The sequence below is a fragment of the Stenella coeruleoalba genome, assembly GCF_951394435.1.
Source record: "Stenella coeruleoalba genome assembly, chromosome: 1".
Classification (NCBI taxonomy): Eukaryota; Metazoa; Chordata; class Mammalia; order Artiodactyla; family Delphinidae; genus Stenella; species Stenella coeruleoalba.
The window spans coordinates 25,350,652-25,378,329 of record NC_137169.1 but is presented as its reverse complement, the minus strand read 5'-3'; the positions used below and the strand labels follow the sequence as shown (position 1 = coordinate 25,378,329).

The 27,678-nt window shown below is 54.2% G+C and overlaps 3 protein-coding genes across 4 annotated transcripts in view; 2 read left to right on the top strand and 1 right to left on the bottom strand.

Annotated features, from left to right (window-relative positions):
• Positions 1-1,110: 1,110 nt before the first annotated feature.
• LOC307191428 (uncharacterized protein) lies at positions 1,111-4,133 on the top strand. Its single transcript, XM_079931519.1, has 5 exons — positions 1,111-1,128; positions 2,217-2,307; positions 2,543-2,797; positions 3,082-3,166; positions 3,979-4,133. The coding sequence occupies exons 2-4, from the start codon at positions 2,258-2,260 to the stop codon at positions 3,158-3,160; spliced, it is 384 nt and encodes a 127-aa protein (XP_079787645.1). The 5' UTR covers positions 1,111-1,128; positions 2,217-2,257; the 3' UTR covers positions 3,161-3,166; positions 3,979-4,133.
• Positions 4,134-15,835: 11,702 nt separating this feature from the next.
• Positions 15,836-18,105, top strand: MARCKSL1 (MARCKS like 1). Its single transcript, XM_079917180.1, has 2 exons — positions 15,836-16,111; positions 16,932-18,105. The coding sequence occupies exons 1-2, from the start codon at positions 16,025-16,027 to the stop codon at positions 17,439-17,441; spliced, it is 597 nt and encodes a 198-aa protein (XP_079773306.1). The 5' UTR covers positions 15,836-16,024; the 3' UTR covers positions 17,442-18,105.
• A 274-nt stretch (positions 18,106-18,379) lies between these two features.
• Positions 18,380-27,678, bottom strand: part of HDAC1 (histone deacetylase 1) — a 40,382-nt gene continuing 31,083 nt past the window's right edge. The window contains exons 4-14 of one of the 2 annotated variants that reach the window (XM_079917155.1): positions 26,327-26,401; positions 24,456-24,594; positions 23,854-23,995; positions 22,658-22,750; positions 21,381-21,489; positions 21,159-21,299; positions 20,501-20,609; positions 20,278-20,408; positions 19,871-20,023; positions 19,285-19,333; positions 18,380-19,006 (exon numbers count right to left, since the gene is read on the bottom strand). In XM_079917155.1, the coding sequence (XP_079773281.1) occupies positions 18,979-19,006; positions 19,285-19,333; positions 19,871-20,023; positions 20,278-20,408; positions 20,501-20,609; positions 21,159-21,299; positions 21,381-21,489; positions 22,658-22,750; positions 23,854-23,995; positions 24,456-24,594; positions 26,327-26,401 (1,169 nt within the window). In that variant the 3' untranslated portion in view covers positions 18,380-18,978. The remainder of the gene's footprint in view (positions 19,007-19,284; positions 19,334-19,870; positions 20,024-20,277; positions 20,409-20,500; positions 20,610-21,158; positions 21,300-21,380; positions 21,490-22,657; positions 22,751-23,853; positions 23,996-24,455; positions 24,595-26,326; positions 26,402-27,678) is intronic. The other variant, XM_079917156.1, reaches the window with a different exon arrangement.

Here is a 27,678-nt window from a genome sequence, read left to right as displayed (position 1 = left end):
GAGGCTGAGCACTGTGAGGAGAAGGAACAGCAGAGCCAGCTGCGGGATCTGGGATGGCTTCCCTAAGGAAGCGACACTGGAACTGAGATGAGAAGCAGTTACCCAGACAAGGACATGGCGGTGGGAAATATCCCTGGCCCTGGGACTGGTCTGTGCCACGAGTGAACGTGGTGGTGAAGACACAGTGAAGAGGGACACATTCATGTTTTGGAAAGACAATCCTGGCTGCTCTGTGAGAATAGACCACATAAGAGATTGAGAGTAGCAGCAGGGAGATCATTCAGGAGGCTGCGGCAGCCTCCCAGGTGAACGGCGATGGGGCCTTGGACCAGGTGGTAGCGGTGGAGATGGAGAGAAGCAGTTGGATTTCAGACATATCCTGGAGAGGACAGGATTTCGTAACTGCTTGAATATGAAAAGGGAGGGACAGGGAAGAGTCTCGAACCAAGCCCAGATTTCCAGTTCAGGCAACCGAGAAAACGGCCAAGCTGGGGAACATGGGAGGAAGGGCCGGTGTGGGGCATGTTTGCTGTGAGGTGAAACATCCAGGCGGACGGGGCCAGGAGATAGGTGTTGGGCAGGGAAGAGAGGCTTGGGCTGAAAGAGAGAAGTGAGTCTCTGACACAGGCAGACACCAAAGGCATGGGAACCCAAGAACACCCATGATTAGGCAGTGAGTGAAGGATGAGAAATTTGCCATGTGGCGGCAACCACATGGTTGCAAATAAATAGCAAAGAAATCAAGAGTCCACAGTGTCCAGAAAAACAAGGGCACAAAAGTGTTTCAAATAGGAGGGAGTGTTTGTGTCAAAGTCAGCCACTGCTAAGGGGTCAAATCAGATAAAGACTCATGAGCATCCCTTGGATTTAGCAACAGGGAAGTTAGTGGTGACCTTGACGAGCTGCCCCTGTGGAATGGTGGGGGAGGAAGCCAGACTGCAGGGGTTGGGTGAGGAAGTGGAAACAACGTGTGTACACAACTCTTTCAAGAATGTTGGCTGTGAAGGGGAGCTGGAGAAGGACCTGGGGTCGAAGGAGGGCTTTCTTCTTTTTCAAACATAGGAAAGACTAGAGGCTGTTTGTTTGCTGCTGGGAAGGAGCCATCAGGGAGGGAGAACTTGGAGACAGGTATAGGAGAAAGGAATGAGAGGAGGGAAATTCCCCAAGGAGGGAAAAGAGGAGGTGGAATCCCCAAATATAGCCACACAATTGGGAGGGGGCAAGTCAGGGCCATACAGGGCTCTGGGGCTCAGAACAGCTGCCCACTGTCCCCAGCAGCCAGTGTGAGTCACTGGGGGGAAATAGCCCAAACAGGCAGTGTGGGAAAGGGAGCGGGGCCAGCGTGCTCCTCAGGATCCCCAGAGGGTGGGGGAGCAGGGCCCAGCCTGGGCTCTGAGCCCGGAACCCCATGCTCTGAGCAGGGCAAGGGCACAGAGAGGTTGTCTCACCCTTTGTAAGGATGGGCAGAGTAGTAGGAAGCCTGGGTCCTACTACTGGGTTTTCTCTGCCCCTCTCTGAACCTGTTTTCCTTTCTGCAAAAAATGTAGGCTTTTAATTTTTTTTTTTTTTTGGTGGGAGGGTGGGGGGGTGGGGCTGGGGGAGGTGTCAGGGACCCTTTCTAGATTCCTTCCAGAAATATATGTGTGTTTGAACTTTGCAAACAGTTTCAGGCCTCCTGAAGCTCCCACAAACTCAGTCCTGGCTTCCAGATAAGAACTCCTGAACTAGAGGTGGCTGAGAAGCCTTCTGCCTCTGATATCTAAGAGTGCCCCAGAGCAAGGGAAAGGCTCTTGTAAGGGCCATGAGGGCAGAGTTGGGAGGCTCTTAAGCCCGGGAGCAGTGAGGCCTTCTGAGGTGTGGTTTCTTCCTGAACACACCATCAGGGGTGTGTAAGCAGAAGCTGGAGGCCCCTGGGTGAAATAAGGAAGGGTTTATCCAAACGGCAGCTGACCTTCCTATCCTGGGCCCCCTCTTGTTGCCTCTGCCTGTCCTTGCCTTTCTGTCCCTGATCCTGGGGGAGGAGGGTCTCAGGGGATCCTCCAGCACTGGTGACCAACCCCCTCCCACTGAAGCAGCTGAAGACAGACCACGGACTAGACCCCGCCAGAGGGGCTGGCGCTGCCCCACCCCGCTCTGCCAGCTGCCGCCTCCTGCTAAAAACAGCGGGGCCCGGGGGGACTATGGGCTTTCAGGCCTCCCCCTCCACGTCCCAGCAGGTATTAAAGAGGCCGAAGCCGGGCCAGGAGGACTGGGCACTATGCTATTCACCGAGACTGCCCACTTCGCGGCGAATTTTCTTCTGTCCCGGTGAGGGGGCCCGGGAGAGGGTGTCGGCGCGATGAAGGGCCCCGGTCTGGCAGCTGGGGGGGAGGAGTCCAGATCCTTGGGAAGGCCCCGAGGGGGGCCTCTAATCCCCCTCCCCGCCCCTCCACATGGGCCAGGAGTGACCCCGACCCTCGCGCCGCCGCGTCTGACACAAGACGGCCGCCTACTCCCCGCCTCTCGTGCCTCCTGGGGTGACCGCTGCCCGTCTACCCCGCAGGCGCCCCCGGGCCACGCCCCCGCACCGCCTTGACCAGGAGTTGTGTTTCTGGGGCTGCCGGGGCCCGGCCATGCCTGCGCCCGCCGCCCACCGCAGCCTGGGCGACTACTGGCTGAGCCCGCAGCGCCGCCGCCCGCCGGGCGCCGCCTGGCGCTGGCCGGCGCGGAACCTACTGCTGCTGCCGGGTACCACCGGGCTGGCGGACTTACCCTCAGCGCGTAGGCCCAGCTGCTACGGCGCGCGCCCGCGCCTCATGTGAGCGCGCGGGGGCGGGGCGGAAGCCCTGGGAGGGAGGGGCGGTGCCTACGGCAGGGGAGGGGTCTGTGGGAAGGGGCGGATCCCCAGACGCGAGGGTCGGACAGGGGTTGGACAGGCTGGGCTTGACTGTACCTAGGAGCAGGAGGAGTGGGAGGAACTGAGTGGGAAGGGTGGGGCCTGAAGCGGCTGACCACGGAAGGGACAAGGCGAAGCGGGCGTAGACTCAGAGGGGGCGGGGAGCTTTGCCGCCGTCCTGTAGGCCCAGTTTTCCCTCCCTCCAGGTGGAAGCACCGGTGGCAGAATATTAACTACCAATATCTGGGCAAGAGGAAGACACATCTAGTTCCCCTGCGCCCGTGAGAGCCGGTGAGGGGCGGGGCCAGAAGAGGGCGCGACCTCTGAGGGGCGGGTCTAGAGGCGGGGCCTGACGGAGATTGGGGTGGGGAAAGGGTGATACCCGGGCACGAGGTTAGTCCGCCCTGCCTTACAGGCTCGAGGACCCAGAGGGGTCGAGCCGCAGTGAGAGGCCCCGTGGGCCGGGCGTGGGTTTCTTCAGGGTTATTCAGCCCTGCCCTTCTCAAACCACCACAAACATTTTTTGGAAAATTGACATTCGACTATATTAAAATTTCTGTTTATCAAAGGACAACTAAAGGAGTAAAATAGAGTTCCAAAGAGGGCTCTTCAAACATAATGCCAACTTGGTGCCCCGCGCAGGGAGTGTGGAACCAGAATAGGTCATGGCCTTGGGCACCAACTGGGTCGGTCCCAGGACAGGAGTCACCCCAGCCCCAGGCCTGATGACCAAACTGAATGACCAAAGGGAAGCAGCCTGCTTGAAGGACACTGTCCTGTGTGTGTCTGTGTGTGCTTGATATTTTGGGGCATCTCTGAATGTTTGCATCACCTCTGAGCATGGCTCTTTTTCTCTGTGTGTCTGTCTATCCCTGGTCTCTGTGTCCATTTATTTCTTCAACAAGTATTTATCAAGGGCCTATTTTAGAGGGTTGTGCCAGGTTTATACTCTGAGTCATTGAGTTCATATTGGTGAAAACAACAGTTGAAGTTCCTGTCCTCATGGCACTTACATTCTGGTTGGGAAGACAACAATAAAAAAGTCAGAGATATGGGGACTTCCCTGGTGGTCCAGTAGGTAAAACTCTGTGCTCCCAATGCAGGGGGCCGAGGTTCGATCCCTGGTCGGGGAACTAGATCCCACATGCATACCACAACTAAGAAGTCTGCATGCCGCAACTAAGAATCACGCATGCCGCAAGTGGAAGATCCCGCATGCCACAATGAAGATCCTGCGTGCCACAACTAAGACCAGGCGCAGCCAAAATAAATAAATAAATATTTTTTAAAAAAAGAGATAAACAGTGTGCTCTGTTTGAGAAGATCGAGGTGGGCCAGGTGCTACATTATATGGAGTGGGCAAGGACTGTGTCTTGTTCACAGATCTAGAACAGTGCCTGACTCATAACTGGGGCTCACTAAAGGTTGCATGAATGAATTGGTTGGCTGAGTGGTCCTGTCTGAGGAGGTAACTCTTAATCAAGGCTTGAAGGATGAGAGATCAGCCACTCCAGACCTGGGAAGAGTGTTCTGGGTGCAGGGAATAGCATGTATATGTCTCGTGGGTGGCCCTTTGCCCCTGGCTGTCTGTCCTGGAATACCCCTTAGGCTATGTCTCTGTTCCTGTCTGTTGTCTCTGTGATCTTGGGAGCCATGGGGCAGGTTTAAATGGGGCCCCTCCAGGCTCTCTGGAAGTGAGGTCACTGCTGAGCTCATTCACTCCACTGGCCCACTCTGGCCTAACCAGCCTAATCTGGACATTCCCCTGGAAGCAATCCCTCCCCTCAGCAGCCTCTGTCCCACGATCTCTGGCTCCTTCCCAGGATAGCATCCTGCAGTCTGGAAGGAAGTCCTTCGTCCTGCGTAACCACAGTCCCTGCTGGGGCAACCGCAGCCCTTTCCTCTCATTCTGCCTCATGGGCCAAGAGGAGGAGATGGGCTGGCCCTGCGGCAGCAGATCCTGCCGGGACAGAGAGCCCAGTAAAGGCCTGACAGAGTGGAGGTGACAACCCCTCTGCAGCCCCAGCGAGATGAACCTCAGAGGGAAAGAGACCATCACTCATCTTAGGAGTCTCTGCCACATCCATTATTTCATTTAATCCTTCAATATCCCTGTTTTGTTTTTTTTGGTTTTTTTGTTTTTTTGGGGTTTTTTGTTTTTTTTGCGGTACGCAGGCCTCTCACTGTTGTGGCCTCTCCTGTTGCGGAGCACAGGCTCCGGACGCTCAGGTTCAGCAGCCGTGGCTCACGGGCCCAGCCGCTCCGCGACATGTGGGATCCTCCCGGACCGGGGCACGAACCCATGTCCCCTGCATCGGCAGGCGGACTCTCAACCACTGCGCCACCAGGGAAGCCCAATATCCCATTTTTTAGATGGAAACTCAGGCAGGTCCAGTGAGGAAAACATGGCAGAACTGGGACCAGAACCCAGGTCTCTTGATGGAATAGTTATAATCCTAACAACTCATATTTATTCCACATTTACTTTCAGCCAGTTATTATGCTAACACTTCGCAGGCCTCATCACAACCCTATGAGGTGGGTACCATTGTTATTCCCATTATTCTCAGATAAGGAGACTGATCAGGGCTCAGAGCCATTAAATGACTTGCCCGAGGACACCCAGCGAGTTCACAGCAGAGCTGCATGAGAGCCCAGACAGTCTAGGGTGCTCGGCTACACAAACTGTGCCCCAGGTCCCAGAGGAGGGTCACAGATGTCTGTTTTCCAGGGACTTGGGAAGACAGGCTTCAGGTTCATCTCCTTATGGTCCTGAGGCTAACTTGTGCCAAGCCAGGATGAGCAGGAGGATGGCCTGGAACACTGCACAGTCCTGTGTCCCCTCTCAGTGGATGAAGATTGTCCACCTTTGCCCTCTCCCCTGGTATCTCCATGTTTCTGCCCTTCACTGCCCGAATAAAGCAGCTTTCACTGCTCTCTGGCTTTCCCTACTTTGGGGGATGATGATCTCTGTTCTCCCCACCCACACACACTGAGTTAGACTGAACCCACAGGGCTGGGAGGGCCTCTGTAGCCGCCCCTGAATGTCCCACTGCACCCGTGACCACCCCGCCATGGGGTAGACTGAGTGAACCCGACTTGTTCCTCCTCCCCAGACTCTCACAGGCCATAGAAGGAGAGAGGCAGAGACATACGCCAGCTCAGTAAAGTGCCACAGAGGGTGACATTAGTTTGTTTGGGGCACAGTGACTCCTCTGGAAGATCAGGAAAGCCTTTTGGAGGGGTACCTTGAGCTGAATCTTGACAGATGGGCAGGCCCTGGGTAGACCTACAAAGGGAGTAGCAATCCAAGCAGAACTGGCAGCATGGAGAAAGGCTTGGTGATTTGCAGCCTGAAATGGTATCATCAAAGCGGTCATCCTGCTGAGAGAACCGTGAGACTGGCAGCCAGGAGGGCTCTGCCTAAGATGAAGCTAGCTGGGCCTGGAGCTTCAAAGACCTTGAAGGCCAGGCCAAGGGGGTAGACATTCTCCAAGAGGAAGTAGGGAGCCATGGACAGGTTTAAAGCAAGGGAGGAACATGGTCCCATCGTGGCATCTCTAAGCCTAGAGCCCTCTCGGGGTCTCAGAGTCCACTCTGGTGGGCAACAAGTGGTCTCTGGCCCTCAACTAGGTCCAAGGCCCTGAGCACCTGTCCCTGTGTTCCCCTTTACTCACTCTCGCAGGTCCTACCTGGGATTGAGGCTGGGAGTGGATCCTGCTCATGCCTCCCTGCAGGGGTTCGGCAGAGGGTGCCGATGGTTAAAGGAAGGAGGCTTCGGGTGTCCACCCTGACTCATGCACTCTGCGGTCAACAGCAGCCCCCTCCCCCCTCCGTAAGACCCACTTATGACCCCTCCCCTGCCCTTTTGGGAGGGGTCTCAGTCAGATAAACAGGTGACTGCAGGGCAGCTGTCCCCACTTTCCACACCCAGCGGACCCCTAGAGCCGTCTCCCTTCCTCCTCTAGCCCATCTCCCTCCACATGGAGCCTCGCCCCCAGCTCTGGTGCTCTCCGCTCCCTGAATGTCTCTGCACTTCATCTCCTCTGCCCTCTGCCCTTGCCTAGTTCAGGCCGCCTTTGCCATTGTCTGGACCAGTCTGATCAACTCTTCCCTGGTTTATCTCGCCTCCAACTCTGTCCTTTCTAATCTGTGTCCTGAGCCTGTTTTTCTGTGTCTTGTAGGTCTCTGTGGGACATGCGGGGTGATCTCCAAGGGCAGCCAGAGTTCTGGAGAGACCTGGGCTGGAGATAAAGATTTCATAACAGTCAGCATATAGATTCTTTCATAAATACACATAGAAAAGGATAGAGGAGAGGGACTTCCCCGATGTTCCAGTGGTTAAGACTCCGCACTCCCAATGCAGGGGGCACAGGTTTGACCCCTGGTCAGGGAACTAAGATCCCACATGGCACGGCCAAAAAAAAAAAAAAAAAGGATAGAGGAGAGAGTGACAGAGACAGACAGACAGACACACACACACACACACACACACACACACACACAGGGGGATCTTCTCTTTTTCTTTCCAACACACATTTCATTCCAGAAGCATAGATCCTAATGACATTCCAAAGGCACCTCAACTCAAGCTGTCCAAAGCTGACCTCTCCTTTTCCATGGTGCCCCGCTACTCCTCCCTAGGCCTTCTGTGTATGGCTTGGCACCTCCTTCCACCCATTTCCCAAGCCAGACCCTCAGGCACCATCCTCGGTCCTTCCTCCTCACTCCCGACATCCATAGTCCTTTGCTAAGACCTGTCACTTCTGCCCCTGGACCCCTCCTATACCTCTCCCCCTCCGTCTTCCTCCACCTTCAGCAGCATTTGACATGGCAGATCACGCAATCCTTCTGGAAGCCATTTCCTCCCTCAGCCTTCAGGACACCCCTGCTCCTGGTTCTCTTCCCTTCTCTGCCCACGAGCTGAATCCCCCTGCTGGCTCCCCACTCAGTGTCAAAGTTGGAGAGCCCCCGGCACTGTCTTCTTGAGCTGCTCCTCTCGGTGGATCCCATCCAGTGCTGTGGCTTCAAATTTGGGAGGCCGGACTTCCCTGGTGTCACAGTGGTTAAGAATCCGACTGCCAATGCAGGGGACACGGGTTAGAGCCCTGGTCCGGGAAGATCCCACATGCCGCGGAGCAGCTAAGCCCGTGTGCCACAACTACTGAGTCTGTGCTCTAGAGACTGCGAGCCACAACTACTGAGCCCGTGTACCACAACTGCTGAAGCCTGTGCGCCTAGAGCCCGTGCTCTGCAACAAGAGAAATCACCACGATGAGAAGCCCACTCACTGCAACAAAGAGTAGCCCCCGCTCTCCGCAACTAGAGAAAGCCCGTGCGCAGCAACAAAGACCCAATGCAACCAAAAATAAATAAATAAATAAATTTATTTAAAAAAAATTGGAGGAGGCCTCCAAGCTCTCCTCTGAAATCCAGGCTCATAGATCGATTAACTGCCCGCCTGATGTCTCCACGGGGACCCTAATAGTCATCTCAAACTTAAGCTCCAAGGCTACACTCGCAGTCCCGAGCACTGAGGACAGAGTCTAGCTCAGGAAATGTTGGTGTTGGCTGACTCTCCCTTCTCTCTTTAGTGCAGGTTCCCCATCATCACTTGCCTGGATTATTTCAACAACCAATCTTGTTTCCCTGCTGCATAGCAGGGAAGAAGGACAAAGCTACATGAATGCAGGAAGGAGAACAGGGTATGGCTTGGGGAAAAGCCCAGAGTGCGCTGTGGGGAATCAGACAGGAGGACCTTAAATATAAGGCACAGACTTTGTGCTGACGGCAGTAGGGAGCCATGGAAAGGTTCAAAGCCAAGGGGGATAGGCTTGATTCTACATTTCTGTCACTCTTTCATTCGTTCCTTCACTCATTTACTCCATCAGTCAACAGATATTTATTGAGCACCCTCTACTGGAAAGTGACCCTGAGGCAGAAAACAGCTAGAGGGGCTAGACTTGTGCAGAAAGACAAGTGAGAAAGCTGATGAAATGGCCCAGGTCCAGGTGAGAAGGGCCAGTTATGGAGGTGGAGACAGGGGATGATGAGCTGACGGGGGTGGCCTGGTGATGCAGCCCAGGTTCCAAGTGGTGGGAAACCGAGTGGTGGGAACCCTAAGCCCAAAGGAGTGGAGCAGGTGGTGGGAGAGCCATCCCTTCCTCCTGGGGAATCTGTAAAGTCCTCAGGAGTGGTTTAAGAGAAGAGTAGAAATTCAGCAAGTAGAGAAGTGGAGAGAGACACTGTAGGTGGAGAGAACAGCCTGTTCAAAGGCCCTGAGGTGGGAGAGGCTCAGCTCTGATGAACTAAAAAGTCAGGAGAGTTGAAGGTCAGTGGGCCAAGGAGCAAGAAGAAGGAGGTGAGGCTGGGAGCCCGATCTCTTGGAGGCACAACATGGAGCATTGACGGCCAGTCCCTGGGAGGTAAGGCCTCCCTGTGCAGACAGATGGGAGGGAAGGAGGATGTGAGAGGCTGGGAGGGGACAGACAGACGACGTGTGCATTGGAGGGGGGTCCAGAGTATGTCTTTTCTGGGAATAGTCACCAAAAGGAGGTCCCCGGGGGACACTTCTGGGGTGTGAGAGGAAAGAAAGAAAATCCTCAGGGTTCTGGGGAGAGGCAGATTCCTTTGCCATTTAAGGAATTGACTGAGCCAAATAAATTTCCCTTCTGAACACTTCAGCACCAGCGCCACCACCCGCCCCAGAAGAAGCTGATGGAGGGGGCGCAAGGTTATCCCAGGGTGGTCCTGGACACCTACCTCCTCTCCCTAGGGCAGGAAGGGAAGAGAGGGGAAGGGAATGGCCCTTGCCCAGCATTTCACGTAATCGCACTTAGGAACACTGTCGAATGTTCCCGCGTGCTCTGCGCCTCAAGTGCTTGGTCCTCAGGGCTTTACGTCACGGTACTAGGTCATTTGTCTCACAATAACCCTGAGGCAGTAGGTATGATCATCATTCCTATTTTACAGATGAGGAGACTGAGGCTCAGATAGGGCCTAAAGCCACACCGCTGGGATATGACGGAGCCAGCTCTTCACCACTACAGTTGCCTCCGCACAGCAGTACCTCACTGAACCCTTTGCCACAACTCAAAGTGGCGCCTGGTGTCCTCGTTTTACAGAGTGGGCGTTGCGAGGCTCAGCAAGGGGAAGGGACTTGGCCAGAGTCACAAAGCTAGAAGGTAGCTGTAGTCTGGATCCAGATCATTTGGGAGAAGAAGCTGAATGGGAGAGGTGATGCGTCAAGGTCTGAGCAGTGTGGAGAGGAAAGGGTGGGACTGGGAACTGGACTAGGAGAGAGTTTCAGTTTTCCTTTTAAAGGGACTTCCCCTAAATGGGGGGTTTTGGTTGGAAAGTTGTTAGCAGTCCACATTCCACTGGTTTGGCCACCTCTTCCCCCAAAGGCACCCAGGATCTGAAAAGAAACTGAAAGTTAGGGAAAGGGGAGGGAGGGAGGAAGGGAGAGGCTGAGAGCAGCCCAGAATAACTGGGTTGAATTTCTGGTGACCTCACTGAGCCTGGGGGAGATAGGCAGGCAAGCTGGGATTACACACCTCTTAGCTATTGGAGAAATTGAGCCCCAGAGATACAGCTCTATTAGATAGTGGCTGGGTCCTGTCCAGTTTGCACAGCCACCCACAACACACACACACACACACACACACACACACACACACACAGAGAGAGAGAGAATGAGAGAGAGAGAGAGAGAGAGAGAGAGAGAGACCAGGGGAAGAGGGAGGGAAAGGGAGAAATGAAAGGTCTGGGTGGCCTTAAATCCTGAAAGGGAATTTCCAGAATCCCTTGTCTCTGTCATGTGGTGACTGGTTGGATGGTGGGTCCCAGTGAAGGGCCCCTGAGGTGCCCCAGTATCCAGACCCAGGTTCAAGGCCCAGGACTGGCAGGAAGGCTGCACACCTGGGTCCTGCTGACAAACAAGCCAGAACCCAGCATGCCCAGGGTGCTGGGGAGTCAAGTCCCAGGGATCCCAGCCCTGCAGCTGCCTTGCCTCTCCCTGCCGACATCCCTAACTGCTTCTCCCAAATCAGAAGCATCAGGACCCTTTGTGGAGGCCCCGGCTGAACCCAGCACGGCCACGCCCCTCTTAGTCCTGACCTCCTCCTCTTCTGCTCACATAAACACTCCGCCTCCCTGGGCTTGTGTCCTCCTGTGTAAGGGGGAACAATGATGCCACACAGCTCACCGGGTCATGAGGTAACGTATGGAAAGCAGTTGGCACAGGGCTTGGTGTACAATAGGCATGTAATCAATGCTGGCAGCTATGATTATTATCACCGTTGGTCATTCCTACCTTTTTTTAAAAAAAATACATTTATTTATTTTTTACTTTACTTATTTATTTTTGGCTGCATTGGGTCTTCGTTGCTGCACGCCAGCTTTCTCTAGTTGCAGCGAGCCGGGGCTTCTCATTGCAGTGGCTTCTCTTGCTGCGGAGCACAGGCTCTAGGTGCTCGGGCTCAGTAGTTGTGGCACACGGGCTCGGTAGTTGTGAGGTGCATGGGCTCAGTTGCTCCGCAGCATGTGGGATCTTCCCAGACCAGGGCTCGAACCACTGTCCCCTGCATTGGCAGGCGGATTCTTAACCACTGCGCCACCAGGGAAGTCCCCATTCCTACCTTTTTAAAACTCTCCCGTGTGGTCAAGGATCTCATGATTCTGTCCTCTAGGGTTTTTCCTCCTCCTCCCTGCTGGCTCCCTTCCCAGGGCCCTCTCTTGCTGCTGGCCCCACCAGTGGCAGAGCTCCCACCACCCAGGGACTTCCTGGGTGACCTCATGCACTGCTTGGTTCCAGTCACCCTCTTACTAGCAGCAACCAGAGATCCAGATTTCCTGGGGTCAGTTCTGGCTGAAAACCTTCTATCTGTTATCCCTTTAAGGTCACCAGCCAGACCCTAGCCTTTGGGCCCTGGCCTTTGGCTCAGGAAACATGATCACATGTCTATGTGCTGAAGCATATAGACTGCAGACTTCCTCCTGGATGTCCCCCCCAAATATTCCCTGGGCACCTCCAACTCAGCAAGGCTAGATTCAGCAACTCCCTCCCAAGTTTGTTTTTCCTCTGATGCCCTATATCAGTCATGGATCCATTTTGGCAGGTGTCACCCAAAACAGAAATGTGGGCTACAACATCATCACTCCCATATCCCCACCCCCATCCCTGTACCAGCCAGTCCCCAAATCCTAGGATCCTGTCCCTTAAATCTTGCTCCAGACAAGGCCTCTACCTTCATCCCCACCCCACACAAACCATTTGCTGTTCCCCTTTGTGCCCTCGAAGCCCTTCCTCCATCCCCAGTGCCCCCCGCACAGGCCCCTCATCTGACCCTGCTCTGGCTCTTTCTTTTCCTTGTAAGGTGTTGCCAGGAAAGCCCTGAGGGCAGGGGCCCTGCGTGACTCACAGCTGACGCTCTGCCATGCAGGAGCAGAATGAGGAACTCCAGTCTCCGTGAATGTGAATCACAGACGCCAAGCTGTCACTGTGCAGATGAGTAAACTGAGGCCCAAGAGGAGAAAGGACTGGCTTACGGTTAAAGCAGGAGGCGGGGGCTTCCCTGTTGGTGCAGTGGTTGACAGTCCGCCTGCCGATGCAGGGGACACGGGTTTGTGCCCCGGTCCGGGAAGATCCCACATGCCGCGGAGCGGCTGGGCCCGTGAGCCATGGCCGCTGAGCCTACCCGTCCGGAGCCTGTGCTCCGCAATGGGAGAGGCCACAACAGTGAGAGGCCCGCATACCGCAAAAAAAAAAAAAAAAAGCAGGAGGCGGACCTGGGGCCAGAACTAAGGTCTCCGAGTCCAGCTGATGCTCCCTGGAAGGAGATGGGGACCCTGGGGCTGGGAACTGTGCCGTGCCAAGTCACCATTCCTGAGGCCTCCACTGGTACCTGGCCATCCCCTGGTGTCTCCTCCCCTCTCCAGGCCTTGGCATACGCTGGTCCCTCCCCTAGGAAGGCCCATCCTCCATTTCTGACAAGATACTGCCCTCACCCCTCACCTCGCATCTAACCTGATCACCACCACAGGGTCCTCCTCAGAGGCCTCAAAGTGTCCCCACAGCCTTCTCTATGAGGCGGTGCTCTCTCCTGCCCTCCTTCAGCCCCACCCAGTGCTCTCCCGGGGTCCCATTCCCTTCTGTCCATGGGGACTAGGAGCATCTCAGGACAGGACCAGCGTCTGAGCCTTTACTGGAGAACTGGGACAGATGGGGGATGTGCGAAACAGTCTAGACTCTGCAGCTTCCGCCATCCAAACTCGAGCCCCCCTGTCTTCCCCACTCCTCCTTCCCCTGCCACTCTGCCCTGGCAAAAGCTCACATCTCAGAGGTCCTGAGCATCACGACCTGACTGGCTGAGGCACACACAGCCACTCACACAAACACAAAGTAGCCACTCTCTTGTGCACATAACTCATAGTTACACACCCGATCACAGCCAGACACAGTCACCAACACAACCTCAAGGACAGACAGGCACATACCCAGAAAGACTCAGAAAGTCATCGCGAGTCACCAAGGCTCTCTCTCTCACCCTAAATACACATCGCCAAACAAAGATGCAGACTCACACAACTACAAAAGTACACACCTGGTCACACACACACACACATACACAGAGTCACAAAGTCTCTCTCACACACAGACAGATACCGAGCAATACACAGTCACACACAGAGAAAAACAGACACACACAGTTGCACACAGGCCCCTGGAGATACAGAACAATGGGCGCATTGTCTGGGCGGGCAGCAGCTGGGGAGGAAGGAGCCGAGTGTGGATGGAGGAGGCCGTGGGGTCTGCGATACCACCCCCACTCACACCCACAGCATCCTAAGCCTCTTCCCTCTTCCAGAAGCCGGATTCGGCTGGGACCTGGATTTGCTGAGGGATTCAGCTCCCAGGTGCCCCCTCCCCAGCCTCCTTCGATGTCTGGTGGGGGACGCTTGGGCTCCCCTGTGGACCAGCCTCCCTCTGGGGCTCTGGGGACACGGGATCCTTTAGCCCTGATGCTCCTCTGTCCTCCTGGAATCATCCTGGCGATTTGCCTCTCATCCCCACGGGGCAGCGCCTGGAAATCGGGAGCCTTAGCATCTGCTCCTAACCTCGGACTCCAACTCCTCCAGGACTCACACACCCTCCATCTGAGCCCTGCCAGCCGGTGCGGGCCGCGCCTGGCAGCATTGTGGGCTCCCTATTGTGGCCGAGACAGAGACGTGGGTCACAACGTCCATCCCTTAGTGGCAGTGGGTAGAGAAGTCACCATCCTGTCAGTGAGTTGCCGTGGGGCATGGTGTCCCTTCCTCTCCCCAAAGCTAGCTCTTCTCACCTCCCACGCTAACCAGGCAGCCCCAGATCTCAACAGAGACTCCTTCCAGGACTTTCCTTACAGCCCCCAGCCCCTTTTTGCAGGTCTCTCTAAACTCTTAGCCTCAGCTACTGGTATCTGCTATGTGCCCTTGGACATGTCACTTTCCCTTTCCGAACCTCAGTGTCCTAGTCTGTAAAATGGGTGGTGCTAATGAAGCCGAGAGTATTCTGTAGTCTCAGAGTGGGGGTGGGGATGGAGGCTACAGGAGTGAGTTGGTATGTAGAAGCCACCTCAGCCCGCCCCGCCCCTCTGTTGTCAGATCTGTAGGAGTTCCTGATTTCTCAGTCCCTGGGGTGTCTCCACACCGCACAGCCTCAGGCCTCCCAGGAGGCCATACTTGTAGGAGGGAAGGAGCAAGCGAGCGACGTGCTGAGCTGTCCCGGACACAGCCTTGCTTTTGCAACACTTTGCTTCCTCCAGCCCCCATCCCCTTCCTCCTGGGGGCCGAGGGCAGGCAGCCAGACACACAACCGGGGCCAGCCAGGACTCTGGGATTCCCCCTGGCCTGGGCTAGGGGGAGTGGCAGGAGACTCCAGCTGGAGAGTCTCCAGCCTCCTCCCCCCTGCCCCTGTCCCCGGGCTCCCCTACTCAGGCGGGGCTGACGGCTGGACTGGGCAGCTTGGGGGCTGTCCTGAAGGGGCCATCCAAGGCTCCTCCTCCTCAGGAACTGGAGTGTTTTAAGGGTTGTTGAGCGCCCCCCCTTCGGGGAGCCCTGATGTAGGGGAGCAGATGTGAAGGGAGAGCACCGAAGTCAGACAGGTTATGTCCAGGTCTCTGAGCCTCAGGCTTCTCGGCTTTCAAATGGGGATGGAGATGCCCCTCAAGATCACGGCACCACCCCAGATGGGACTTTGTCATGGTTCAGGCTGAGAACAGGAGGGACCAAAGGTGAGCTTATCTGTGGGGGCTTAGTGTGACGGGCCACCAAGAGACTGAGAGGAGGGATGAGGCACGACCTCACCAGTCTGACCAGAGTGACCCCGCGGTGGGTCAAACCTCCCAAGCTGCCCTGGACAGGCAGGCACGTGGGCGGGACCTCGGACCGGTCTCCCGGCCTGAGGGGGCACAAAACCCACCTGGGGCCCTGCGACTTCCATGACCATATTCTCTGGAGCATAATAACTCTGGACCAGCCGGCTGACGAGTCTGGGCATGTGAGCCCTTCGAAGAGTTCTAGGGGGAGACTGACAGGGGCTGCCAATGCGGGACCAAGGCGATGGGGGCCACTCCAGGAGCTGGGGCGTCCACCTGAGAGGTGGGCGGTGAGAGGAAGGGACGACTGCTCTGTCCTCTTTCCTCTAGGAGCCCCCCTCCACCCAGCTCGCCTCTGGGCTGGCCTCTGGGCTCGCCTCAGGCACCCGCCTCTCCCCTTCCCACCCTGGACCCCACCTGCCCCCGGTAGCCGTGCGGGTTGGGGAGACCAGACCGCCAGCGTCGCCCACCGCTCAAGTGGGGCCCGCGATTTGAGCCCGCCTCCGCCCCTCGATTGGGCGCTCATTTAAATGTCCGGCCCCGCCCCGAGCTCCGGGCGCATATATATAGGCGGCTCGGCGGGCGGCGGGCGGCATTCTGGCGCGGAGCGGAGCGGCGGCGGGTGTTGCTAGCGGGTCCGGCACGGAGCGGGGGTGCAGCTAGGTTTCCCCCCGACACCCCTCCCCCTCAGGCGCGAGCCCCACCCCTCCGCCGGCCAGGCCCACCCGACCGAACTATCCCCTGCGGCGCGAGCCCGGGGCGGCTCCGGGCGCCCCCCAGCAGAACCCCCACCATGGGCAGCCAGAGCTCCAAGGCTCCCCGGGGCGACGTGACCGCCGAGGAGGCAGCAGGCGCTTCCCCCGCTAAGGTCAACGGACAGGTGGGTGCGCTCGGCACGGCCCGACTCGTCCCCCTCCTCTCGTACCTCGCCCCCTGTAGGGCCTCGGGCCGGGGCCGCGCGCTTTGTCCGGCCCGGGACACGCGGCGCCCCCTCCCCCGCCCGGTCCCTTTGTTCTCGGCGCCGCAGCCCCCGCGGGCGAAGCAAGGGGAGGGGCGGGGAGGGGGCGCCGGCCGGGCCCCGCCGCCTTCTTTGTTCGCGGCCTCGGCCCCCGGCGCTGCCCCCTGGCCGCCCGGAGTGCCGCGCGGGGAACAAAGGCGCTGCTGGGCCGCGCCAAGGGGGCGCCCGGGGGCCGCGGGGCGGGGGCCGGAGGGGAGGGCACTCCCCCCGCAGACTCGACCTCGATAGCCCACGGCTTTTTTTAGGGAGGAGCCGCGAGGTGGGGAGAGCCTGAGGTGGGTGGGGGCCGTTTACACAAAGCAGGAGGCTGGGAAAATAGGCCGTCCAGGTGTGGGGAACAGCGCCCCGGGGCGGCTTCCCGCCCAATATCGGCTGCACGGCTCGCCCGCCAGCCCGGGATCCGCGGCCGCGGGCGGCCCTGCGCGGAATAGAGAGCGCGCCCCGGGGGAGGTGGGTGGGGGCCCCGGGACCCCAGCGCCTCCTGTCGGCCGCGGCCCCTGCGCGCCTGTGCGGGGCAGGAGGGAGAGGTTTGACGGGATGCCGGCTGTGGGGTGAGGTTACAACCAGGCTCTGGGGGTGCGGCGGAACGAGTCGGGACCCCGTTGCGTGGAAGAGGTCAGAGGCGGGCTGGGGGAGGGGAGTAAGAGCCCCGGCCCTCATTGCTGTCTCCTCTGCCCTGCAGGAGAACGGCCACGTGAAAAGCAATGGAGACTTATCCCCCAAAGGTGAAGGGGAGTCGACCCCCGTGAACGGAACAGAGGAGGCAGCCGGGGCCACTGGTGATGCCATCGAGCCGGCACCCCCTAGCCAGGGCGCTGAGGCCAAGGGGGAGGTCCCCCCCAAGGAGACCCCCAAGAAGAAGAAGAAATTCTCTTTCAAGAAGCCTTTCAAATTGAGTGGCCTGTCCTTCAAGAGAAATCGGAAGGAGGGAGGGGGTGATTCGTCTGCCTCCTCACCCACAGAGGAAGAGCAGGAGCAGGGGGAGATCGGTGCCTGCAGCGAGGAAGGCACTGCCCTGGAAGGGAAGGATGCTGCCACCCCTGAGAGCCAGGAGCCCCAGGCCAAAGGGGCAGAGGCTAGCGCTGCCTCCAAGGGAGGAGACACAGAAGAGGCAGGGCCCCAGGCCGCAGAGCCATCCACTCCCTCGGGGCCGGAGAGTGGCCCTACACCAGCGAGTGAGCAGAATGAGTAGCTGGGTGGGGGCAGGTGGGTGATCTCTAAGCTGCAAAAACTGTGCTGTCCTTGTGAGGTCACTGCCTGGACCTGGTGACCTGGCTGCCTTCCTGTGCCCAGAAAGGAAGGGGCTGTTGCCCCCTAGCCACGTTCCCTCTCCTCCTCTCCCTCCTGTGGATTCTCCCATCATCCATCTGGTCTTCCTCTTAAGGCCAGTCGAAGATGGTCCCTTGCAGTTTCCCAAGTTAGGTTAGTGATGTGAAATGCTCCTGCCCCTGTCCCTGCCTCCTTCCCTGTCCCCACCTGTGCAGAAGGCAGTTGCTGGTTTTCTTCCCCAGTTCTTTTCCAAGTAGGCTTTGTTTACTCCCCAAATCCCTGAGCCAGAGGTGGGGGTGCCTACTCCCACGCCCTGAGTGTCCACCTTCCCCTGTTGTTTGTAGTCTCCTGTGCTGGGCCTAGTGGCCCCTGGGCTGGGGAGGACACTGCCCCTGTCTAGGTTTTTCTAAATGTCTTACTCAAGTTCGAACCTCCAGCTTGTGAATCAACTGTGTCTCTTTTTTGACTTGGTAAGCAAGTATTAAGCTTTGGGGTGGGGGGGAGGTATGTAATGTGAAACAACTTCTTGTTGTCTTTTTTTTTTTTTTCCCTCCCATTGTTGTAAATAACTTTTAATGGCCAAACCCCAGATTTGTAATTTTTTTTTTTTCTAACTGCTAAAACCATTCTCTTCCACCTGGTTTTACTGTAACATTTGGAAAAGGAATAAATGTCGTCCCTTTAGTGGTGCTTTTTAATGAGTGGTCTTCTGGGGTAGGGTGAGAAGACTGGTCTACCTCAAACCTTGAGGGGGGACTGAGACAGGTAAGTTTGTGGGGTTCTTTTGTTTTTGAGGGGTTGCCCAGATCCTCATGGACACCAGAAGGGCAGGGAAGTGGAGTCGAAATGAACCCAGGGATACTACTAGGAGACAAGCTCAGGAGGGTGTAGAAATGTACCATTTTATTACAAAGATTCTCACAAAAATGAAAATAGTATCTCAAAAAGGAAACTAGACTACCAATCTTCATCTGCAGAATTGGGGGGAGGACAGAGAGGGCAGGCAGTGTGAGTTTCTTGGCTCACTGGGGGCCAGTGGGAAGGTATGAGAACAGAATCAATCTAAGAATGGCTGATGACAAGAGCCTGAGAACAACAGGGAGTCCCTGAAGACCCAGCCACCCCTTCTAAAATGCTCAATAAGGGCACCTTTTCAAAGCAGGCACTTCAAGATTTTGTCCTATGGCTGCTTTAAGTGTATCCCTTCCACCCAGACCTGGCATCCGTTACGGTTCAAAATTAAAGAGTTCGGGAGGGATGGGTGGCAAGGCAGCTACTAGAAAAGCTCACCTAACACGTGTGCCCTGAGCTCAGGGCCCTGGTTCCTGTCTAGTCCCTGGGGATATTTATATTTAATATATTTTTATATAAATACACAGAGAAATAGAAAATATAAAATCTGAGGGGTTGTGGGATAAAGGTGGGGAACTTGGCAAGAAGCCAGAACTGGAGAGGTCTGTTCAGGCCAACTTGACCTCCTCCTTGACCCTGTGGAGAGAGCAGAGATTGGCATGAGATAACCCACCCTAGAGGCTTTAAGGCAAAAGTGTGGGTACAATGACTTCCACAGGACCCCGGCTGCCCAGGTGACTGCTAAAGGCTGGGGCTTCCTAGCTCTGCCTAGAACTGCAGAGACAGACAGACTGGTCCCTGAAAGAGGCCTTTGTAAGCTGGACCAGCTGTCCCTGCGCCTTCCCTCTCAGCGTGGTGGGACAAAGGGGCTGGTGCTCCAATGCCAGGGAGATGATAGACAGCTCCTTCCTCACCCTTTGGCTTCTTGCTTCTCCTCCTTGGTTTTCTCCTCTTCTGTGACTTCTAGAACATAAGAGTGCAGGGATGGCCAAGGGCAGCCCCTCTGGAAAGACCCATGGGATCTCCACTTTGAAACCCCTTCCCCAACACTACAGCTCACTGGACATACAAAAGAGAGAAAAGCCCATCCCAGGCCCTCCCAGCGAGCCCTGCAGAGGACAAACAGGTTGGACCGGTTTCCCAGCCTGCTAGAGCCTGAACCCGGTGGGTGGAGGCAGCCCCCTGGGAAACTGGGGTGAAGCACTGAGAAAAGGTCTTGGGTGGTATGTGAGAGCCATGCTCCCGACCACGGGGAGCCCAGGCATGTCCCTGGCTCTGGAGCCTGGCAGGGCTCAATCAGCCAGTGAAGATGACGAATTGAGTTTCATTCTTTTGTGGGCCCTGCCACTTCTGGGAACCAGTGAAAGGCCCAAGTAGCTAAGGAAGAGCCCTAAGGAGCTGGCAGGGCCTGAGTCAGCTCCCTCCTCCCAGTGCCCTACATAAATTCCTCCTCCAGGGCCTGGGGCTCAAGATCCAAGTCCTGGCCCAACTCAAACCCACCTTTCTTCTCTTCTGGGTCTTTCTCTTTCTCATCTTCTGTTTTGACTCTCTTGGCTTTTTTGAAGTTGGAAGAGTTCTTGCGACCGCCTTCTCCCTCCTCGTCAGAGTCGGAGAACTCTTCCTCACAGGCAATTCGTTTGTCCGAGGAACAGACTGGGAAGTAATGGAAAATATGGGTGGGAGAGCAGATTCTTTATCTCAGGGTCTGCCCAGCGCTTTCTTGCATGTTCCCCCAAAAGACACCAAGGGAAGGGGACCTGGACCCTCTAAATTATCCCTACAGGCACAGGTACTTGGGTTTCTCAACAGGTGGGCAGCTTGGGGAGAATGTGGAGCCAGGAACAGTGGAGGGAAGTCAGAACTGCCTGCGGAGTAGGAAGGTGGAGGCCCTTGGGTCTCGGTCTTACTTGAAATGCGCTTGTCAGGGTCTTCTTCATCCTCATCGCCACTCTCCTCTGGAATGGCATCCTCAGGAATGGCCTGCATTTGGACCCCAGGCGCGTGGGGCAGCATTCTCAGGTTCTCAAACAGTCGCTGTCTATGGCCAATGGTAGAGAGGTGGCTGGGCTCTGGTCAAGGACCAACCAGAGCCTGGAATGTTGTTAGGGGTGTGGGGGAGGATATACTCACTTGATCTTTTCCAGGTACTCATTAGTGTTCTGGTTAGTCATATTGGAAGGACTGATGTGAAGTTTGAAATCTGGTCCAAAGTATTCGAAGTAGTCGTTGTATGGAAGCTCTAATTGGGGCAGAGGGTGAGAGAGTTAAGAGACTGGCCACCATGGGACCCTGAGAAAAGCATCTGTAGGTTTATCTGGACCTGTAAGCCCAACTATCAAACAGAGAAGCATGCCTCCAAGATAGGGTGAGGCTTGGGTACCTATAGGATTTCAATTTTTTTTAAAGCCATTCTCCAGTGTCCACACCAGTGGTGTGTTTGTGTGCATACGTGCACGTGTGTGTGTATGAAGCAGGCTGAAGCCCCTGGTTTAGAAAAATTTAGGCAATATTCATTGCGAGCACTCCCTCAGTCACTACCCCAGTTACCCTACAGAGTATGAATTCCAAAGCTATAGATAAGCACTGATAATTTTGTCCAGACCAGCAGCTGAGGGACAGGGGACAGGGTCAACTAAAGGACTCAGAAAAAAACTGACAGCTACGGTCTGAAAACCACAAGAGGATAGCAGGAGAATCAGACTCTGAAGAGGAGAGGTTGTAGAGCCAATGGGAAAGGGGCACGTGAGCTCCTGCGCTGCCCAGCCCAATCTGGCCCTGCAGCTATTACCATTAGGGATCTCTGTGTCCAGGGCCACAGCTGTTTCGTATGTCCAGCACCGGGCGACATTACGAATGGTGTAGCCACCTCCTCCCAGCATCAGCATAGGCAGGTTGAAGCTCTTCACAAATTCCACACACTTGGCGTGCCCTTTGGTGGGAGAAGGTGTGCCAAGTTGCAGGAGCACCCAGCAGGACCCTGCCCTCCCGTCTCTGTGCTACCTGGCCTCACCTTTGATGGTCAAATTGAAGCAACCTAACCGATCACCAGACAAGGAGTCAGAGCCACACTGTAAGACGACTGCACTGGGCTGGAACATCTCCATTACTTTGGACATGACCTGAAAGGACACAACCTGGTCACTACCAGCCTCAAGAAAAGCTATTTGAGGTTCAGGCTGAAAAGTGTGGGTGCAGCACTTTCTTCGGCTCCTTATCACTCACTCCTACCTTTCCACTCTCCCTCAGAGAAAAGGGAGTACAAGCCTGGGCTTCTCATTTCCCCAATTTGTTCAGTTTTCCAATTTGAGAGGATCTCCAAGAGCCTTCTAGCTCTAATAAGGAGCCTAAGACAACCTCCTTGTCAATTCCCTAGATCTCGCCCTCCTTTCGTTGCTCCAAGAAGCCCCTCTGAGGCAGCCCTTAGCTGCGTCTGCTCTATGCATTTGGCCCTGCAGACTTGGAGCCTTACGCTGTGAGGAGGCGCTTCACTTTTGTTTATCTCATTCTCACTAGATTCTAATGTAACTGAGGACAGAGACCATTAACTTAGGCTTTTCTGTTGCCCTTACTACAAGGTACACAGTAGGCACCTGGTGTTTGCTAAACGACTACCTAACCTAACCTAACTAGGTTACTACTCTAGTAATGGTTCCTTATTGCTTACAGGTGAAGATTTAACTCCTCAGCATGGCATTCAAGGCTACCTTTGAAATACTGACCCCGACAAACATTTCCCGCCACATCCTTCAACACTCCTCCCTCACATCATACTGGCCTACATACCACGTATTGGCACCTCTATGCTTCTGCTGGTGCTGTTCCCTCTGCTGAATGCCACCCCTCCCCTCCAGCCCCCGCCTCCTTCACATGGGTAACTCCTCATTTCTCAAAGTCCAGCTCAAATGTCACTACCTCTGTGTGAAATCATCTTGACTACGCTTTCCCCAGCCCATGTTCATCCCTCAAAAACGGCACTGACCACATGCTGTCAGGGATGTGCTTGCCTCCCACACCACAGACTGTGAGGTCTTCAAGGGCATGGATCATGTCTTAGCTATTCTTATATCCAGCAGAGGGCCTGACCCACAGAAGGCATCAGTAAATATCTGGATGGATTTTGTTCCCCTAACTGGCCACACAGCATGCAATCCAGGGTTCAAACACATCTCATTTCCAGCCAGCCTCTCAGTGGGGAGAGATCCCGAAGTACACTGGAGGTGTTTTGCTACCCCTCCCTTAGATCAATCCTGTTTATAGCCCAGTGGTGGATAAGCCTAAGCCACTTACCGGCTTGAAAATGGCCTCATAGGACTCGTCATCAATCCCATCTCGGAGCGGGTAGTTAACAGCGTAATACTTGCCTTTGCCAGCCCCAATATCCTAATCAAGAAGCACATTAAAGTAAAACTGAAAGATGATGAAGCTAGGAGGAAGTTCAAGGATGAGGGCTGGAAGGCTAAGGAAAGAAGCAGTGGTTCTAAGAGAGATAAGCTGGGCCCATGAGGTGGGCCAGGGACAGAGCAGGTTAGCACCATTCCCCTCACTGGTGGAACAAGTCTAGCTCACGTCTCTGGACACACCACTGAGTCTGCACCCAGGCTGAGAATCATTTATGGAACCAGAGACTGAATATCCTACCACACAGCATGAGACCTCTCCCCCTGGACTGGGTTAAAGGTGGCTGGGGGCTGGACCATAGAAATAACACCCACCCCACGACAACCCTTTCCTTTCCAGAGCGCTTTACTGCTCACTCCTCTACCCACCACTCTCCTCTCTAGGGAGGTGTGGAAGGAAAGCAGAAACGGAAGAAGAATTCTTCAAAATTGGAAAGGCTCAGTTATTATGATGCTTGCCACGGCAAACAACTGAATTAGTGCCACTTTTTCACCCAAGGGCCACTGGCATGGCAAAATGGCTGGTTTCATTGTATTCATGCTCTCACAAAGCAGAATAGTTTAATGAATCAGTTTCCAGGGATTCTTATCCTGAGGTCCATGGATGGGCTTCAGTAGGAGAAGGCATCTATTAACTATTTGATAACAAATGTAAAATTTCATGTACTTATGGGGAGAGAGTACATAGCTTTCAGTCAGATGGTCAAAGGGGAGGGTAACCTAAAAACATTAAGAACCCTTGAGATGGTCCATAAAGGTCCCAATTCCTAGCCCGTGGGAGAGAACCTGATGTTTCTAGCCTAAAATTCAAGCTGTCTGGGACATGTGAATAGTATAATGCAACTCAGCTGTGGCCAGGAGGGAAGTGCAATAGTCAGGAGACCCCCATCCCTTCCAACCCTTTATGTACCATCATTCCCTTCCTCCAGAATAAGAGAGGGAAAGAGACCATGGCAGGTGTCCCAGGCTGGGTGTGGTATTCTGAATGGCAGAAGACGCAGGAAGTGGTTTTTGGTGACATGAGATAGGAGAGTTAAGAGCTGGCAGCTGAGGGTGAGCTGGTTGGCCCCTGAAGGGAGTTCTCACCCGTAGGTCCCCAGTTCCTGGGAAGTACTCTCCATATTTATGAAAGGACACAGTCATGACTCGGTCTGTGGTATAGAAGGCCTCTTCCACGCCATCGCCGTGGTGAATATCAATGTCAATATACAGCACCCTCTGGTGATACCTAGGATCAGAAGGGGGTCAGGGGGTTCTGGGGGCTCTTTGGGAGTGGGACGCGCCAAGGGCGCCAGGTCCCAGCTTACCGGGCTGGCTGCCTCCCTCAGGTATCTCTAAGCACCAGAGACGCGGAAACTGGCTGAAGGAAGGTGGAAGAGCGGCAGGGTGTCTCCAGAGGCCTGACCAAGCCGATCAAGTCCGATCTTCCTACTCTACAGCCAGGGTCAACTCCAGCCACACAGGGACACTCTGGAGGCAGGATCTGAGCAGCGCCTGCCCCTGATCTTGCCGTGGGCTCAGATCAAATCAAGACCCCGTCAAGGAGAGGATGGCCAGAGACACTCACCGAACACATCCTAGCCAGCACACTGCTAGGAAAAGCAAACTAGGGAGGCAAGCCCGGGGGAGGGGGAAATGGGAACCTGGCCTAAGGTGCTCCTCCAAGAGACAAGGCCAGGAAGGCATACTTTAGCAGTTCCAGGATGGCCAAGACGATATCATTGACGTAACAGAAGCCAGATGCCTCGGACTTCTTTGCATGGTGTAGGCCCCCAGCCCAATTCACAGCGATGTCCGTCTGCTGCTTATTAAGTTTCACGGCACTTGCTGGACGTGGGAAGAAAGAACACAAGCCTGTTATCAAGCCACTCTCTCCCTTTCCTCCAAGAAGCCAAGGGAACCCAGTGAGAGGTAGGACCTGCCTATTCAACAGCTGTATTGTACAATTCACAAGCCAGTCCTCTCCCCCTACCCTATTCCAATAGGAATAAACATGATATTGGCTACTCTAAAAAAACTGTTTTCCAAACTGAAGGTGGTAACTCACTAGTAGGCCTTAAAATTGGTTTAATGGGTTATGATTAGTATATATATTTTTAAATGAGACAGACTAGAATAAAAATATCAGAATAATAGTAAAGGTAACCACTGTTTTGTGAAACTGGCTTCAGAGTGAGAGAGGGTGTTGTGCATGTGCATGCATAACCTGGATTGCAAGTGTAAATACTTCTAAATGTGGTGCATGGTCAAAACGTTTTGAAGAGGGGCTTCCCTGGTGGTGCAGTGGTTAAGAGTCCGCCTGCCGATGCAGGGGACACAGGTTCGTGCCCCGGTCCGGGAAGATCCCACATGCCACGAAGCGGCTGGGCCCGTGAGCCATGGCCGCTGAGCCTGCGTGTCCAGAGCCTGTGCTCCACAACGGGAGAGGCCACAGCAGTGAGAGGCCCGTGTACCCCAAAAAAACAAACAAACAAAAAAAAACATAGAGGGAATTCCCTGGCGGTCCAGTGGTTAGGACTCCACGCTTCCACTGCTGGGGACCAGGGTTCAAGCCCTGGTCAGGGAACTAAGATCCCCCAAGCCACATGGAGTGGCCAAAAATAAATAAATTAAAAAATTAAATAAATAAAATGATTTACTGAGTAAAAAATGTAGGCACAAAACTGTACATATATATGACACATTTTTTGTAAAATACAGATGTATATATGTTATGTCCAGATATATGCACACAGAAAACAGCATGGATGTACAAACACCAAAATGGTAATGATGGTTATCTGTGGACAGTGTGATTGTAGTCAGTTTTTTTCCCTGTGCACTTCTTTGTTTTCTGAGATTACATTAGGAGGTGGTAGCGAGGGGGGAGGAGAAAAAACAATGATCATAGAAAAATAAACATTTGTTAAAAAAGGGTAGAGTGGGACTTCCCTGGTGGTCCAGTGGGTAAGACTCCACGCTCCCAATGCAGGGGGCCCAGGTTCGATCCCCTGTTGGGAAACTAGATCTCGCATGCATGCCGTAACTAAAGATCCCGCACGCTGCAACTAAGACCCAGTGCAGCCAAAATTAATTAATTAAAAAAAAAAAAAAAAACTTCCTAAATTTTAAAAGAAAAAAAAAAGAAAGCGTAGAGTGATCCTGGAGGTAATCTAGACATTACAAATGGAAGTGGGAGATGCGTGGGGAGTATTTCTGACCTCCAAAGGTAATTACCATACTCTTTTGTAAGACAGATGATGACACTTCCCATTTTTATAGCACTGTGCAGTTCACAAGTTACTTTTATGTACAGCATCTCAACAAGCCCATGAGGTCTGCAGAGAGTTCCTGTATATAGGATGTCTTGGTAGGAGAGGACAGCCAAGGACACCTGTCTGTACCATGTCAGATTGAACCTGGGCTGGGACTAAACCAGGACATTTTCAAGACCTCAGGTAAAAACTCACAGGACCATTTTACATGGTCACAGGTCAGCCTCACTGGGATAGTGGCCTAAAAGACAGACCTCACTAGTACAACCCAGCACAGCCTTTAAGGAGGGATGTATATTCCTTACCCACAGAGCCACCAGTAGATAGCTGACAGAACTCAAAGAGGCCATCAAATACCGGACAGTCCTCACCAACGTTAACTTGAAAAAACATAGGAAAAGGTTAGTTTCCACAATTTCCTTTAGTTTTTGTTTACATATTTATGAGCTGATGGAAAAAATGCAGAATTTGGATTCAGAAGGCTTGGGTTCTTGTCCAGGTTCTGCTACTTACTGGCTGTGTGACTGGGTCCAGTCACTTAACCTTGTTGAGCTTTCGTTCATTATCTATAACTAGCAATAATGACATCCACCTTACCCAATTGTTGAGAAGATTGATAGAAATCTTATATGGGGAAGCATTTAGCAAGTAAATACTTGGAAAATGTTGGTTCATTCCTGAGGGAGAAAAATACAGCCTCTTATTCCAGCCTGGGTTTGTTCCTGGACCTCACTCCAGCTGGCCAACAAGGAAGTGAAGAACAGAGACCTATACTGTCATCCACTGGATGCTTAACAACGTGCCGGACACTATTCTCAGTGCTTTAAGTACCTGGTGTCGTTTATCCTCACACACCTGAGGTAGGGTTTGGTCCTATTCTATAAATGGAAAAACAGGCTCAAAGAGGTGAACTGTCAGTAAATGGCAGAGGCGGTATTCAAGGATTGGTCTGCCTGTCCTAAAAGCCTACGAAAATATACTCTGGCCTCTTCCCCAGTAATTTCACATACACAGTCTCATTTGATCCTAACAAGCCCATAAAAGCTGGACGAGACAAATATCAACCCCACTGTGCAGAGGAACAAACAGATGTGGAGAAGCTAAGTGACTCGCCCAGGGTTATATAACCAGGCAGTGGTAGAACCAGAGTCCAGGTGTCCTGACTCCCACAGTCCAGTGCTCTTCTACTATACCAAGTGACAACTGGAGGAAAGTTATTTCAGGCCTAAGGGGTAAAAGTACAAACTAACACATAATGTGGAACCACATGCAAACAATAATGCAAATAAAATGAAAAAGACAGGAAGGGAAGCACACCTGAAGGCTGCAGACTCAGAGCTACAGAGGAACCTTATGGCTCCAAGTCTGCTCTCACAGAAAAGGAAACTGCTGAGATGTCAATGACATACAGAAGTTAGAGGCAGGGGTGGGGCTAAATTCTCGTTCTCTTGTCCCAGTCTTCCCATTGCATGCATTATTATCAACAGGGGTTCCCAAAGTAGAGCAAGGAGGAGGAGCCCTAGGATGAGGAGGGTAGGAGAGCCCAGCTTAGACTGTGGTGACCTCTTGAGACACAGCTGAAGCTCAAGGTTTGCAATAACCACAAGAGTTACCACCTCTGGCACTGCCCTAAACTTGGGAGGGTGCTCTGATCTGG

Bases quoted from the DNA above. Each gene is read 5' to 3' on its own strand.
- MARCKSL1 (XM_079917180.1), top strand. From the start codon at position 16,025: ATGGGCAGCCAGAGCTCCAAGGCTCCCCGGGGCGACGTGACCGCCGAG. The intron at 16,112-16,931 runs GTGGGTGCGCTC...TCTGCCCTGCAG, and splicing joins CCGCTAAGGTCAACGGACAG to GAGAACGGCCACGTGAAAAG.
- LOC307191428 (XM_079931519.1), top strand. From the start codon at position 2,258: ATGCTATTCACCGAGACTGCCCACTTCGCGGCGAATTTTCTTCTGTCC. The intron at 2,308-2,542 runs GTGAGGGGGCCC...TCTACCCCGCAG, and splicing joins GCGAATTTTCTTCTGTCCCG to GCGCCCCCGGGCCACGCCCC. The intron at 2,798-3,081 runs GTGAGCGCGCGG...CCCTCCCTCCAG, and splicing joins GGCGCGCGCCCGCGCCTCAT to GTGGAAGCACCGGTGGCAGA.